The 16,166-nt window shown below is 43.4% G+C and overlaps 1 protein-coding gene across 1 annotated transcript in view; it reads left to right on the plus strand.

Moving 5' to 3' along the window:
• LOC139054579 (PR domain zinc finger protein 12-like) overlaps positions 1–15,830 on the plus strand; it is a 118,209-nt gene extending 102,379 nt beyond the window's left edge. The window contains exons 6-7 of the mRNA XM_070531767.1: positions 8,564–8,809; positions 15,187–15,830. Coding sequence (XP_070387868.1) covers positions 8,564–8,809; positions 15,187–15,458 — 518 coding nt within the window. The 3' untranslated portion in view covers positions 15,459–15,830. The remainder of the gene's footprint in view (positions 1–8,563; positions 8,810–15,186) is intronic.
• The last annotated feature ends 336 nt before the right edge of the window (positions 15,831–16,166 follow it).

Below are 16,166 nucleotides of genomic sequence, written 5' to 3' on the forward strand. Positions count from 1 at the left end.
TTAAAAACTGATCGGTAAATTACACAATTGTCAGCAAACATTCAGATTTGGCAAGGTAAGCGTTGAGGCAAGCCGTTAGCATATTAGAAAAAGTAGAGGATCGAGAAAAAAACCTTAGGGTACACCAGATGTTACAGGAAGAGGGTCTGAGGTATTATTATTAACAAAAACGTGTTGACATCGGTTAAACAATGATTCCTTGATCCAAACCAGAACGTTGTGGTCCAAGTTTAACTGGTCTAATTTTAACAGCAATCGTTGATGCGGCACTTTATCAAACGGTTCTGCGTAATCTAAGAAAATGGCGTCAGTTTGTATGTTGGTGCCGAGTTTAACATGCAAATCATGAATAAAAATGACCAGTTGTGTCTCGCATGAGAAGCCCTCTCAAAAGCCATGCTGGGATGGATGAAGTTTTTTTATGGAGAAGTGCCGTGATATGAGAATAAATGACATGCTCAATAATTTTGCACGGGACACTTATTATTGATACGAGGCGGTCATTTAGTGAGAATCATTTTTACCACATTTGTAGACAGGAATGATTACCTTCCCCACTTTCCCATCATTTGGCATGTGAGCTACAAAGAGCGAATCAAAAAAGAAAATACAAAGGTATCCAATAATGGTATGTCTGGTGTTCTTTAACAGCTTGGAATTCATTTTGTCTACGCCTGTCGATGGAGAAAGCTTACTGTTATCTAACAAAGTTAAATTCCAACATGAGATATTATAAGAAGCCAACAAACACTGACACTAAGGACATCATAGGGAAAATTACTTGTGCTTAGTAAATGAAATAAAGAAACCATAAATTAATGAAAATGAAAGTGGATGAAAAAACAACATGCCGCAGGCGGAGAATGATCCCACAACCTTCGCATGTAAGTTGTTTCCCATACTTCCTCTATGTTGTCCTAGGTGTCAGTGTTTGTTGGCTTCTTATGATTTGACTAAAAAAAAAATCGGGCCTCTGAGTTAACGCCCTTTCTTCTCGTTTATTACATAACAAGCGTCTCGAATCCGGCAACATTGATGCCTTCAGGTAGCATGTGTGGGCTCATTGACCGGTTGCGTTCACCCAAAAAGACCACGTTCTCGTGACGCCTGCGGCCGAAAGGATGTTCCACATCCACCGCCAAGGTGTGTGAGTGGTGGCGCGGGCTAACATACCCAGAGTTCTACTAGGACACATAAATATCCAAGAAAGTGGATGGAGAAACGGCGCCGCGGTAGCTCAATTGGTAGAGCATCGCACGTGAAGTGCGAAGGTTGTGGGATCGTTCCCCACCTGCAGCAAGTTGTTTTTTCATCCACTTTCATTTCCATTAATTTATGGTTTCTTTATTTCATTTGTTAAGCACAAGTAATTTCCCCTATGTTGTCCTTAGTGTCAATGTTGGTTGGCTTCTTATGAGATGACTAATAAATATCGGGCCCTCGGTTAACCCCCTTTCTTCTCGTTTATCATGAGATATTGCAATAGCAGGCATAGTAGACAGTTCTAGCCGGTGTCGTAGGCAAAGGTGTGCTAGGTTCTTCGGTGAAAACTGTGCTAAACGCAGTGCTAAAGGTGTTAGCGCATTCAAAGTCCCCGACGGTTTCTTCCAGTTCGTCAGTCAGAGTGATAGCGCGTGGTTCAATAGGGTTGATGACATTCCAAAATTTCCTCATGTTATCATTTAACAATTTTGTCAAATCGCGAACCCACTCTGATAACATTCACAGACGTCTACATATGATTGACCCAGACGGTAAATTCTGTTTGCCCCCGAAGCCTACACGGAGCAAAACATCATTGCTACACAGGATTCGGCTCGGCGTTGCTTTCATCCGTCGCTACGCACACCTCATCGGCCAATCGAACAGCCCTGATTGTGTACATTGCCAGATGCCCGAAACACTGCAACACGTACTGTGCGACTGCCCAGCATATATGCTGGAGCGAAGGACGTTAGACACGTTTCCTAGCCAGCGTTGGCAGACAACTACTGTTGGAGGAAGCTATCCTCGGCCCATGGCCTGACACTGCAATTTCAATGCGTGCAACAAAAGTATTGTTGAAGTTCCTGCAGGACACCAAGCTCGACGAGCGGCTCTAGCGAGGCAACTGTCTCATGTACATAAGCACTCACCACTTCTCTTATCATCATCATCCATCCCAATACTTTCACTCCCCTTCCCTCTTCCCCAGTACAGAGTAGCAGACTAGAGCGCACTAGCTCAGGTCGACCTCTTTGTCTTTCCTATCAATAAATTCTATTCATTCATTCATTGTCAAATCGCATTTGAAACATTTGTACTTAGCAATGTGCACAGCAATCAGGCAGGCATTGTGAGCAGTATAATCACATAATCACCATTAGATATATTCAGGGTGTTTCGCGTAACTTGAACCGTATGCATATCTACTGAAAGGGCGGAGGGGCAGGTGTCCCCCTGCCAACTATGCAGGTGGATACACCTATGGTTCAAGTTACGTGACTTTCCCCCTCCTTTGCTTCTGAGAGTGGGGTGAGCAAGTACTCCCTCCATCTACCTACCGCGGCCATATATATATATATATATATATATATATATATATATATATATATATATATATATATATCATAGGCGCGTCTCCTGGGTGGGCAGGCCGCGGTAGGTAGATATATATATATATATATATATATATATATATATGTATATGTATATGTATATATATATGTATACAGCGTGCCCCAGCTAACTTGGACCAAGATTTTAAATACACCCAAGAGTTCTAGAGAAATCGCACCGACTGCATGGTAGCCGTAGTCGTATGTACTTACGGCCAGTATTTTTTTCATCACGAAGTATTACTTCATAATTTACTGTTAATTAATGAACGTTTTAATTATTGCTTGAATCACAAACATATCAATGACAAAGTTGTAGTGAACCTTAAATAACCTCCGAATCAAGCATTTATTTCGTGCTAAAGTGGTCCTGGTTGTTTTTTCGAAGAAAAAACAAAAGCCCGCGAAATGCGCGAAATACGAAGTAGATGCGCACCCGCACGCCGCTACTCAAGCGCGTACAAGCAACCATTGAAAGATGTACGGCTGCACTCTCTTATCGCCGCATCTTACAAGGCTCCGCTACGCTTATCAATGCGTCAGCGGCGTCTTCTCTTGATGCCGCGACCATCACATAGCGTGAAGCCCTGTATCGAGCTGCCGCCGCTGGTAAAGCCGTGTATACGTGGCTATTCGCTTGGGAGCGCTTGAGTAGCGGCGCGCGAGCGCGTATCTATTTCGTATTTTGGATGTTTCGCGCGCTTTTGTTTTTTCTCGGAAAAACCAACGAGACAGAGCTGAGCACTAAACAAATGCTTGATTCGGAGGTTATTTGAGGAGCCCTACAACTTTGTAATTCATATGTTTGCGATTGAAGGAATAATTAAAAAGTTCACTAATTAAATGTAATTAATACTTCGTGATGAAAAATATACTGGCCGTAAGTACATACGACCACGGCTACTAGGCAGTCAGTACGATTTCTCTAAAGGTCTTGGGTATTTTTATTTTTAAAATCTTGGTCCAAGTTAGCTCGGACACCCGGTATATATATATATATATATATATATATATATATATATATCTTTCACTCACATTTTTGTTATATCTATATAATTCCTGTTTGAAAAGAAGAAAATGAAACATCCCTACGTGCAGTGGCCAGTACCCTGGCTGAGCGTTAGAAAACGGCATTGCCTCGGTGTTAAATATGGATAGGATGGTGGAGAAAGTTCACAAAAAGTACATTGTTTAAACTTCGTTATTGTGCTTCTTTCTTTCTTTTCTTTGTTTCCACAAAAAATTAAAAAATATAATTGCATTCTTTGTCAGACCGTATTTGCCGAATTGTGCATTGCAGTATGTATCGCGTTACACATTTGTTGATTTCATATATGCATAACGTGCATGAGTAATTAGCGTTCTCTTATTTGTTCCTTTTTCATTTATATCATTACATACTTTCATTTTATATGTGCTCTATAGGCATTATGTTTCACTTGTATTCATGCTATATACGTGCATTATGTCTACCACTCATCTTGTTGGGAATCAGTTTACCCTTATTGAAAAGGTAACACTTCACCTTATGCTCTGTCACTGCTTGTTAAAAAGGGCTGCGAACAACGTCAACCCATGAAAATGCTCTTCGTTCGAGGTCCGCAACATTTTGGTGTTGAAATAGAGTGAGTTGAATTGCAATTAAAGTCTGAAGTTTTACATGCCAAAACCACGATATTATTATGAGGCACGCCGTAATAAGGGAGTCCAGATTCATTTTGACCACGTGGGTTTCTTTAACGTGGGCTCAATGCACGTACACGTGCTTCAACGGAAATGCAGCCGCCGCGGCAGGGATTAGATCCCGCGCACTCGGGCTTAGTAGGGCAACGCTTCGGCCACTACGCCTCCACGACGCGTGCGGCGGAGAAAATGAGGAATATGGTTTTAAACAGTGCGTTTCGCGTAGTTCTTACCCCATAGCGCACACTAGAATGAAACAAAAAGTTTGGCCGGTATGCACGCCATCGTGCTCGTATTTTACACGGGGGGCAAGGTCTTTTCTGCACTCTAAAAACTAGGGAGGGTTACGCAGGAATGAAGCGGCCGATTTACTCTTCAAAGCGTTGTTTTACTCTCGCAAAATGTCGAGTGGAGTGAAATGCATTGTTCACTCCGTCACCAAGGAGAGAGCGAAATGTGCTTTTCACTCTGCCCTTCTGAGAGAAAGTAGAATGCCCGTTCTACTCTTGCGGCAATAGAGAACAAAACGTAGCGTAATCTTCTGCTTCAGCTGTAATAGGCTGGCCCCGAACATGGCGATATATCACTCACGCACGCTGAGCAAAGATCACACCGCTTTGCTTCTATAAGAATAGGCAGCCACAGTTCAAAGGAACGGGTTCAGTTTGGCCAAGGTAGTTTCGTTAATTCGCATTGATGACAATAGTGAACCTTATGGGTACCTGCCGGGGAATGGAAATTTCTTTGTTATATCGGGAACTTCGTAAAATTGGGTTTTGTTAGATCGAGTTTTAACTGTAATACCCTTTTCAACTTCACCATGCACAGCAGACATGTAGAGTTATGTAACGATATATCGCGTATATTTTTAAGCCAACAAGCAAAGCTGCTTTTTTCACCTTGAACACGAACCTTCTTGCAAAAGATAAGGACTTTACAGTATCTCTACAGGCGATTAGCTGAACCTCCAAAGCTTCTAATATTTTTCTGCTATACTACGTCAACCGGCCTACCATTCCATGTTCAACTTCTGTTTTGTGAATTTTTCTGCGTTACGGGGAAAAATTACATTGTAGCTTTACTCGTTTTTGCTGGTACCAAAAGCACTCGAAATATGCAAATATTTGAAAAATTGGCTATTGTGGCATTCACATCACTTCACTGTCTTTCCAAGCACACTACTTAAAGGCCTCAATCTGTACAATATGCCATTGAAAAAAATGTTGATTGACACCCTGTAGCTCAGCTGGGCAGAAGAAATAAGCTGTCACCAAAAATGCCACAAAATTTTTCATTCATTCATTCAAATAACTTTATTCAGTGTCCTGCGATTTGGTGGGGTGAACCTGGACCCCGCCTAGGTTTCAGCCAAGGGTTGTTGGCCCTTGGCAGCTTCCTCGGCTCGCTGGACGGCCAAAAACAAAATTTTTGGCAAAAATAAATAAAAGTGGGGGAGGAGTTTTAAACTTCAGTAAACATGGAAAATTTTTTCAGCTATATCTGTGGTGTTGAAAAAACACTCGTCGATTTGGCATAGAATGACCAACGTGCAAGTGCATCTGTGCCATTGTCAGAGTGATTCTGTTCAATAAAAACTGTATTTTACATAAGTTCACAAAAGTGGTTCATTTTGCTATCAAAAATACATGAGTAAGAATTAAGAGGTATAAGTTGGCTTAAATTTAATGTGCAACAAAAGCTCTCCGGTAATGGCAGTGATGTTCCTTTCATGTATGCATGAAATCAGATATCTTGTGAATTCGTGCATTATTTTTTGTGGCACTAAAAAAAATTGAAATAGAACTCACATAAGGAATAACAGGTCCCACTAATAGCTATAGTTTTTCGCAAAAATTTGTAGTAGTCAAAATGAATAAGTCACTTGACATGGAATAACTTGCTCAGGAACCTAGTTATGATGGCAGAAAACACAACTGGATCATGCAACAAGTAATGCAGCACAATAAACTGCTCCAATGGCATCATTTATTGCAACTTCTGTGTTGTTTCAAAAGTATATAAGGTTTAGTGAAATTGGCAAGCACCTTTCAATCAATAAATGAGCATTATACAGAGTGATCCTTTTTCAGTTTTACATAATTTTTTAAGTTGCCTGGGCCAGATAGCATAATTCTTTTTGAGCTGGTTTCTTGAGAGGTGGACATTGTTGCCTGTGCCGGATAGCATAATTCTTTTTGAGCTGGTTTCTTGAGAGGTGGACATTGCTATCACAAGAAATGAAAACATGCATTTAACTGATTCTCACAAGATTACTAATTCACTTAATTACTATACGGCACATGTCGCAATTTACAAATTGTAGCCGGTGAGTTTGCAAAACGTATAGACTTGAAATTAATTTGCAGAATGACACCAGTTTTGAGAATTTTCTAGAAATATGGGACGAATTACGTGGGTGTTCTAGTTACTTTTGTGCTTCAGTGCATAGAAGTACGTTTTGTTGAAAAAGTAAATGGAACAACAGTGCATTTTTACTGACAGTTTGATGGCGTGTATCGTCGCTGGTGTCATTCTGGAATTATATGTGCAATGACTGTATGGTGTACCCGGCCTACACCAAGCGCAAGCCACGTTGCGTCAGAGCGTGCGTATCTTGGCAATAAAACGCAGACCACAACATTGCTTCTCTGTCATCTGTGTCGCTGATAAAGCCAGCTTCTGGGAATTCATTTTAAGTGCATGTATCTTGTAATATCGCCGGCTACAATTCATAAATTGCAATAGGTGCCGTAAAATAATTAATTATAAAAGTATTTAAATTAATTGTTAATTAGCTGAATATGTGTTTTCATTTCTCAAGCAAGTAATGTCAGGCACTCTGTATAATCCACCTCGATATAGAATTACGTTAACTACAGCAGCCAGCCTTTATAAATTCCATAGAGTTCAAAGACGACCACCCCACATAGCAGTGGCTTTTGTGGGCTCATGCGAATCGTGCCATGGTTATGGTACCACTGGCTACCTAATAAAGAAAGCAAGTACCTTTTTTGAGTGTTCTTGTTTACTGTCATATAAGCCTGCTTGTGCATATATTTATTCAGGTATTTCTTTATTTTTAATATGTATTTCTTTTGGGAAATGTGTTTTACTTGAGGGCCACACAGAATAGATCTGTCACTATTCAGTTTTGTTATGGTGTCAAGCTGCGGGCAGTGTGTACTTCGCAATACTTTTTAAGAAGTTTCCGATGTTCTCAAGCTAGAAATGGTCGTACATTTACACAGATATTTGGTTACAAATGTACACTTCACCTAGAAAAATAGTTTTTGTCTGCATTAGTTTTGCACTGTTGATTTCGTGGAGGACCGTTGATTTTGCTGTGTTAAGCCAATTGAAAACTGGCATAACGCTTCTGCTAGCAGCTTTACAATATGGTTTATTACTGGCTATCAAAGAGCATGCTTTTGACCCCAGGCCTGCAATGCAAAAGCGCCTGTATTTAAATTTTATCCGGTCCTCAAGGACTTTATCAACGTGACATCACAAACAATGGTATGTGACACAACACAACTGAGCAGTATTTTATGGAAAGTGCAGTTTTAAACACTGCTAAATACACACTGGGGGCCTAATAGGCTTCCAATATTCTTTCAGTGTTGTTTTTCCGGAGTCCCCCACTACAGCGTGCCTCATAATCAGATTGTGATTTTGGCACGTAAAACCCCATAATTTTAAATCTTTTTCAGTGTTTACACTCAATACAGCTCGAGCAATATTTGATTGGGCTTTCAATGTTGAGACTTGTAGCGGCGCGACTATCGCCTCCAATACCGGCGAAGAAGCAGAGGGCTCGTGTGCAGGTAGCGCGAGAGTAGGACACGCTAGCGTGCCCGACGCGAACGGCCGTGTAGTTCGCCGCTCCGGAGATCCCACTGCACCATGGCTGGCTGGCCGAAATAAACCGTGGCCAGGGCGGCTACTTTTTTGCGCTGCCTACCACAAATTGCCGACACCAGCCGTGGTGAGCCCAGTCATGGCAGCGCCAACCCACAAACTCAACACATCTGCAACAATGCTTCAACTGACTTTCAATACCGACACACAACACTTTTTAACAACACTCCCATAGGTTTTCAATATTAAAATACATGGTTTCAGCAATGCACCAATGATCTTCAAATTGAAATGTCTCAATGGTGTTTCGACAAAAGGTCCAGGGCCAATTATCAACACTTGTCAACTTTCTGAATGATGTTTGAAAATAGGACACAAGTCGCTGTCCAAACGTGCTTACCATGTGATGTTTCCATTTCTGACAGACGGCAGCAGCGGCTCTCGCTCGTGTGTCAACGGGAGCGGCAGCAGCATCTACGGCTCCTCTACGGCGCCTAGTGGCGGCTCAGGCCGGCTGAAGTGTGTGGTGTGTAGGCGGGGCTTCAACTCACGAAGCAACCTGCGTTCGCACATGCGCACACACACGCTGGAGAAGCCCTTCGCCTGCAAGTTCTGCGGCCGCTCGTTCAGCCAGTCGTCGACGCTTAGGAACCATCTGCGGCTGCACACCGGTGAGCATGCGCGTTGCGACCAACTTAGTCAATCGTGCAAACACACAAGAACTAAATGCACAGAGGTTAAGTAAAACGGTGCCCGGTTGATTGTCCTATGCACATGAGAAAGGGAAAATATAGGTAGAAAAAGAGAGATTTTAAATGAAGAGGCAGTCAGTAAGAACGTACTCGCAGAGGCTTGTTGACTAACAGACACAGGTGGTCACACCGAGCAGTCGCTTTCAGAAATCGCTATTGTAGCATCGTGTATGAAAGTGTGCTTAAGCCATGGTCCCATAAACTTCTGCTGCAAGATCGCTTTGTCATTTAAGCGACTGAAACTATAGCTTGCACAGCACATGGTTGAGCGTCGAATGATGGGTTGTGGCGCACAAAAGGTGCAATTACTTCATCATCAAGAATTGCTTGCGGCACTGTTGGCGATTCCGACGAGGAATGAATAATAGCTCGTAAATAGTACAATAAAACTGTTTGGTGACGGGAAAACCCGGGTGGCAGGCGAACTCCCAAGTAAGCGTCATGCAAATACAGGCGAGAGCTGGTAAAACATGACGGACTCCATTCGGACAGTTTTATGGCGCGAGGAAATCAGCAACATAATCATGCACCATCCGTTACGACAGCAGTGTAGACACACCCAGAATTGTTCATGAGCCTAGAGAACAGCTTCACTGTCGTTACCGACAATTCTGCAGTGACTGGACAATAAACAGACGTCCTTTATGGATCACTTGCTGGTGAGTGTACCTTATTTGGTACACTAGATGACCGCGAGAACCATGACGTAGGGCAAACTGCAGAGCATTGATATGAACCCTATAAAACGAGAAAGATAAGCACCGAAAAGAAAAGAAAGAACGGAACGAAAAAAAGCATTTTCAGTGCTACCAATGGCAAATTTCTGTATGAAATCACATAATAATGGTATTACATTGAGCGCATCAACACATACGCTTTATGCTCTACTGAACGATATGTTTCTGTAGACAATACATCCTGTAAGAAGGTCATACATGCGTAGAAGTGATTATTGGGCGTATAGACGCTTCACAGTGCCGATGCATTGGTGCTGCTATCTTTGAACAAGGGACTGCGCCTTCTGAATTCCCCTTTCCGATAGAAGACAATGTGCTAAGTGAATGCAGAAAACCGCTGTTTCTGGTTTCTGGGTGAATTATTCGCCAGCGATGTGGCGCTTTCAACCAAACGCACAAACGGAAAAAGAGAATGGGCATTTCATAGCAATTTCTTTTATATTGGTAGAAATGAACACGCGTTCACGTATGAACTATAACAATTTAACTTCTTTCTTTCTGCGAAGTGACGTCGCATTGCTAAACTGCAACGAAAGTTCAAGCAGTATCCATACAGAGTCCAACTTCACGTATGAGGTCTATTTTTTATGGAGGAACAAAAGATGAAGCGCCAGCAGAAAAGCTGGAAAAAACACGGTCGCCTTTCTCTCTTCGACTACCCAGCTTTACGCCAATACTTCAGGCAGAGTTACTGGCTATCATTCGAGCTCTACGAAAACTTCTGTCATCTATTTATTCAGCAGAAATCATAACCGACTCCTTATCCATTTGTTCTGCTCTAGCATTGGCAAATTCACCTACCATTCTCAGAAAATTTTATTAATATACCCCTCAAAATTTACGCATCATCCGTTTGGTATGGGTACCAGGACACATGGGACTCACTTTACACAAGTCAACAGACGCACTAGCGCCATCATCTTCTAAAGGCCCAGTACTGAATATCGTAAAACCCTAGGCATGCATCACGGCTGTAAGATTTAAAAAATTTTGTTTCCAAGAAGAACATGGCCAAATCATGCCTACTAAAGGGACACTATAGGCAAGTGTTAGGTCAAGCTAAAGTGATAGACTAGTGCTCGAGAATCTCTGAGGCGTCAATATTAACATGAACAGAGCCCTAATTATCGAGAAGTTGAGGTAAATGCAGGACGTGATTAGAGACTACCCCGGGTCATTCAAGTACTTGGCCGATGACGAAAGCGCTCCTCAGTTAAATTTTGTCACTATGGCTCAACCACTCGTTGCAAGAAACATCATTTTATTATAAGACGACATAAAATGCTACTTTCCTAGTTCTATTTAATTTCTAGGAAACAGAACTCATTGAAATTACCTTTGACAACGATGCGGGCGGTCGAAGTTTTGTTTTCGCTCGACTTTGCGCCGCCCACGTTTTCGCGTTTCAGCAGTTTCGTTAACACGCAGTGCTGCGTTGGTTTTGCTGGCTCGCGAAACTCGCACAAATTGCAAGTAGGAGAGAATTCAACTTCCATGTGATGGTCGCTGGATGCCCAAAAGGTCTACGCCACTTTACCTAAATGCAGCTGCAGCGGCGAATGCACCGCTTTGTCCTAGCTCGGTACCGCCATCTGTCGGGCGCCGTCTTACTCACCGACGGCAGCAAAGGTTGGTGATGACATATGCCACGTCATCAATGCCGCGCTTCGGTGGCGGGAAGTTTGAATATCAGCAAAAGTATTCGGACCCTTCAGATGCAATTTTCTCGTAAACTAAGTCTTTTTTCTTGGCCCGAAACAAGCGTTGCGAGGTTTCTGGAATGGTATTTAAACAGTCAACGTAGAATTAGTATTTGCCTTTAGCGTCCCCTTAAATAAGACTGATTTTCAGCACCTTAGTTTCCATTGGCCTATAAGATGGTATTCAACAAGAAAATTTGAAGTTTCATTCACGAGAATGCATTGCCGAATACTAACGATTATCTTTTATTCCCATAAGCCTGGTTTGGCACCTTACCCTCAATGTTTCTATTGCAACGAACCTGAAACTATGGAACAGTTTTTTTATGGAGCGTTGTAGGTTTGACATGCACAGACGACTTCAGGAAGTCCCCTTCGCCAATTTGGAATTGTCAATACGCTTCATCTGACACTGTCTCTTGGGGCGTTGGCACTAGGACACTGCAATAGGAATGCATGTGATGCCATGTTTAATTTTGTAAGTACAACAAAGAGACTGCCATTTTAACTTTATCGTTTTACTTTCCTCTATATGGACACAAAAATATTAACTTCAAATTTTAAAATTACATAGCCTGAAAGTTGAATTAACGATTTGTATTCATTTAATATCATTCTTAAGTTAAAAATACTATTTAAGTATTCATCCCTTTTTACCTGCTGCCGCTCAATTCATGGTCGATCCCCCGTAGTGGGTTGAGTCATATCCGTAGGCACCAAACCAAACAGTCGCCTATTTCAATGAGCAAAGCAGTCAGCCACTCAAAGTCGGCTGCTTGATTCAGTCTCTCTCCCTCTCTCAGACACCCACATACATACATACAAAAGTCGTGCCGTTAATGTAGTCAAAACAGAGTTCCTATACGAACTGATATTTTCAAAATAAAGAGCATGAATAGCGAACCAACTCAAGGTCGTCGAGTTTAAATTGAAGTTTAGTAAGCCAGATTCATTTGCAGAGAGACAGTATATGCTGACCCTGACAGTTGCAATTCGTCTTTACGTCTCCAGAGAAGGCCTTCTGGGCCGACATTTTTACTTATGTTTGCAAACAAATTCTCTTAATGCATATAGCGAACATTACATTCCTCCACTTGAACATGCCGGCTCTCCCAACTGTGTTGTGGCGTACCAGAAAGAGTGCACTAGGCCCTGTGTGTTCGCCCCATGAACGGAAGACGTCAGCTCATTCATCGGCAGTCACCCGTATACTCAAAAAATATTTTCGGGACCTTGGCCTTGCAGACCACCAATTGAGTTGCAGAGCAATTTATACACTATTTGCATTTCTGCACACTACGAGACTTCACTCGAGGCCGTGAAAGCTCGCTGAAAGACTATATATTCACACCTTTCTGTTCACATCGTCACAACTGTCCAATAACTCCATTTCTGTTCCCTAAATTTCTTTTATACCAACGGAAAGTAGTGGACTAGAGGAGTCGACCTCATTCTGACCTTTGCGATTCCTAAATAACATTATCACTGTTAGCTAGAGTGTGTTCAGAGCCTAGTTGGTAAGACATAATTTGGGAACTCAAACTGCGCTTGGGACGAGACACCGAAGTAGAAGAAGACAGGACGAACGCAGATTAACAACTGGTTTATTGAAACCACACAATGCTGCCTCTTCGAACAACGCGTATGCGCAAGTCCAATCATAACTGCATGACCCACAGAACACTCCCTCGCCAAGCCCCTGTCCCTGGTTAAGCCCCTGTAGTGGCTTAGCGGCGCTTGCCGTCAAAGGCATGAAATCATGTAGAAAGTATAACGCGTGTGTTTCTGCTACAGCGGGAGTTGTTCTTCGCTTCAAATGCGTTGCCTTGAAACATCGGAGAAAGACTGAGGAGCCAGACCCATAGCGACATAATTTTCAAAGCATCACTTGCGCTCACCACCACAGTTATTCGGCACTTTCACTTCGAAACCCATTCAGGGTATGTCAGCCCGAGTGTGGTCTACTGTTTCGTCAAATCAGCTGTTGTGTACCTGAACGTCCGGTGCGTGTTTTCTTGCTAATTTTTGTTCCACTATCTAGCAACTATATATAGGGTGAGACTAGACCTTTTGCGTGATAGTTATTTGTTGTGTGTTTGCTTAGTAAAAAGGTTCTGCTGTGCGTCTTTCAATGTGAAAGAAATAAATAGCATTATCTTGCACTCTAAACGCCGAAGTCATCGCCTTTCCTTGAGATATACGTGCACTATTTCGTAAGATTGGGTGGTGCGACGTCCTTACGCTGTTCAGACGTGCCTCTGGAGTTCTCGCCGGTATTTTGAGAGGCAGAAGGCATTGAGCAGGACGACAGCGTCGACTTGGACCATCTGCCATAGCAGTGGGCCGGCAAGGCCTCAAATATGGTCAGGGTCCCCGGCTCGCCAGTCCATTACTGGGTACGAGATGGGACGAATTTTTTCCACACTGAAAAGCAGTCGCTGCGGACCCTGAACGCTTGAGCGCCTGCACATGTTTGCAGGGGCGCAAGACATCATATTGTCTCCCAGAAGATGCCCCCAAACGCGACGAATCGCCGTCGGAAAGGCGGCTTGCTTTCCCTCCCCCGCTTGCAGGGCAAAAGGTTTCTTCGTTTCCCTGAAAGCACCCCGAAACGCGACCAGTCGTCGAATGCCGGTTCATTGCCCAACGCGTTCATTTGCTACAGCATTGGCGCCTGTCTGCTGCTTGCTTCAGCGGCGGGCCGCGTGGTAGTTCGGTGCGTTACCTGACTGACATAACACAGACTAGACTGCTTTACACACTACTTGAATTCCTTCATTCAACCTCGGCGTGCGTTTGCCACACCGACTATGTGTTCATTTTCCAAAACCCTCGCAGCAGACGCCACCAAAGCGAGCCGACTAAAGCTACCGCTTGCCTATCACATGAGAGCCTATTTCCCATCATTCAATTCCTTTAAACTTGGTATGACTAGGCTTCAAAATTGTCACGTGACGCTCCCTCCTAGTATTTTCCTTCGTCCATGGTTTCGCATAGGATGAAGAGGGTGTGGCGGCAAATTGGGTGCTGATGTGATTTTTGCAGCACCTTGCAAGTCGTCGCGTTTATGCCCCTTTTCTAACGTAGATAAAGCCAAGAGAGATTGATGTGGCATAAGACACAGATGCATATATGTACCACGTAGAACAGAGGTGGTGTACGGGTTTCCGCTGACCCGTCGAATGTTGTATGTGGGGCACACCGTAAGATGTATTAATAAGCGTTTAATGCAGCACTCTAACTCATTAAAAGATGGCAGCGGAAAGCACCTGCCAGTGCATTGTAGGTCATGTGTGTAGAAGTGCACGCCAACTTTTGATAGAACGAAGGTGTTAGTGCGAGCAGAGGACCTAAGGCCTCGTGAAATCTTGGAAGCTTCTTTGATAGAAAGACATGGCCCAGATAGGTGCGTCACTGTATCATCAGGGTATCTTTTCAAGAAATAGCTTGATTTTTGGTCTGGATAGGAGGCTTGGAGAGGGAGTGTTCTAAGGTCACGCGGTTATGATTGCGCTTGCGTATGCGCCTTGTTAGAAGAGGCAGCATTAATTTGTGCGGTTTCAGTAAACCAGTTGTTAGTCTGGGTTTGTCCCATCTTCTACTTCGGTGTCTCGTCTGTAGTCCACTTTACGTTCTCAAACTCTCTCTATTAGCGTTAAACGAAAGTGACTGCGAAAATATTGGTAGCTTTAGTGTAAATAATTTTTTTACACGCACAAACTTTTGTGACAGTGATTAAATTTGTTTCAATAAAATGTATAGCGCAATTTAAAACATGCGCACAGTATCGGGCAAGTGTTTAGTACTGCAATACATTGAGTTTGGGAATTTACACTGCTACCATTTTCGTTTCCAATAGGTGAACGTCCGTACAAATGCCTGGTGTGCCAGCGTGCCTACAGTCAGTTGGCGGGACTGCGTGCTCACCAGCGGAGCGCTCGGCACAGGCCTCAGAGTGGCGCTCCTCCTGGCAGGGAGTTTGGCGATGAGGGATGTGGTCGTGACGACGTCAAGTCCCGGAAAGGGTCGCTGCCTGAGTTGCCGACTCGGAAGGAACAGGCCCTGCCCTTGTGCCGACCCCAAGGACTCGCGACAGCGAACCCATTGCATAGCTCCCTGCTCTCTGTGTAGAGTTGCCTGCAGAAGCTCCTTGGTTCCAGTGTTAAACCGTGTGGGGACTCAATGACAATCTAGTGAGGAACCAAGAGCAGCAGTGAACATATGTGCAGGCCTGAAGACATTATCTGCGGGCTGCAGGGTGTCTTGCAGGTGCATACTAGAGCAAGGAAGAACTAAGTCGCTGGAAATACGGCTGCTTCAGCGACTTGTGTGGGCCTGTAGACAAGGAAAAAAGAGCGCAATACCCTTTGGGCCATTCATGTTCAACTGTAGAAGAGGAGAAGTAAAGAAAAAAAAGAATTTCGTTTGAGGGAATCAGTTTGCTTCGTCGCTCTTGTTGACCACGAACAAATAATGTATGGCTTGAAGCGTCAAGGGAATAAAATCAACGACTCAATGAATAAATGAATGCAAAATATTTATTCTTCATAATAGAACGGAAAGGAAAGGCAGGAACATGACCACGCGCATGTCCAATTTGCTACCCTGCATTGGGGGAGATGGGATAAAGCGGCGAAAAGAGAAAGAAAAGGGAAGGGAGAGCACACTAGTCGCGCACGCAATTGAAGGTGCACACTAAGTCTACAAATGGTGGCAGGGACCTGTCGACTTAAAATACTCTAACAGAGCATTCGTTGCTTTCTTCAACAGCAACAGCCATGGCCCAAGAATCGTGCTTTCTGAAAACGCTCTTAGTCTGTCCGGAGTGCGCGGCACTGG

The sequence above is a fragment of the Dermacentor albipictus genome, chromosome 1 (assembly GCF_038994185.2).
Source record: "Dermacentor albipictus isolate Rhodes 1998 colony chromosome 1, USDA_Dalb.pri_finalv2, whole genome shotgun sequence".
NCBI lineage: Eukaryota > Metazoa > Arthropoda > Arachnida > Ixodida > Ixodidae > Dermacentor > Dermacentor albipictus.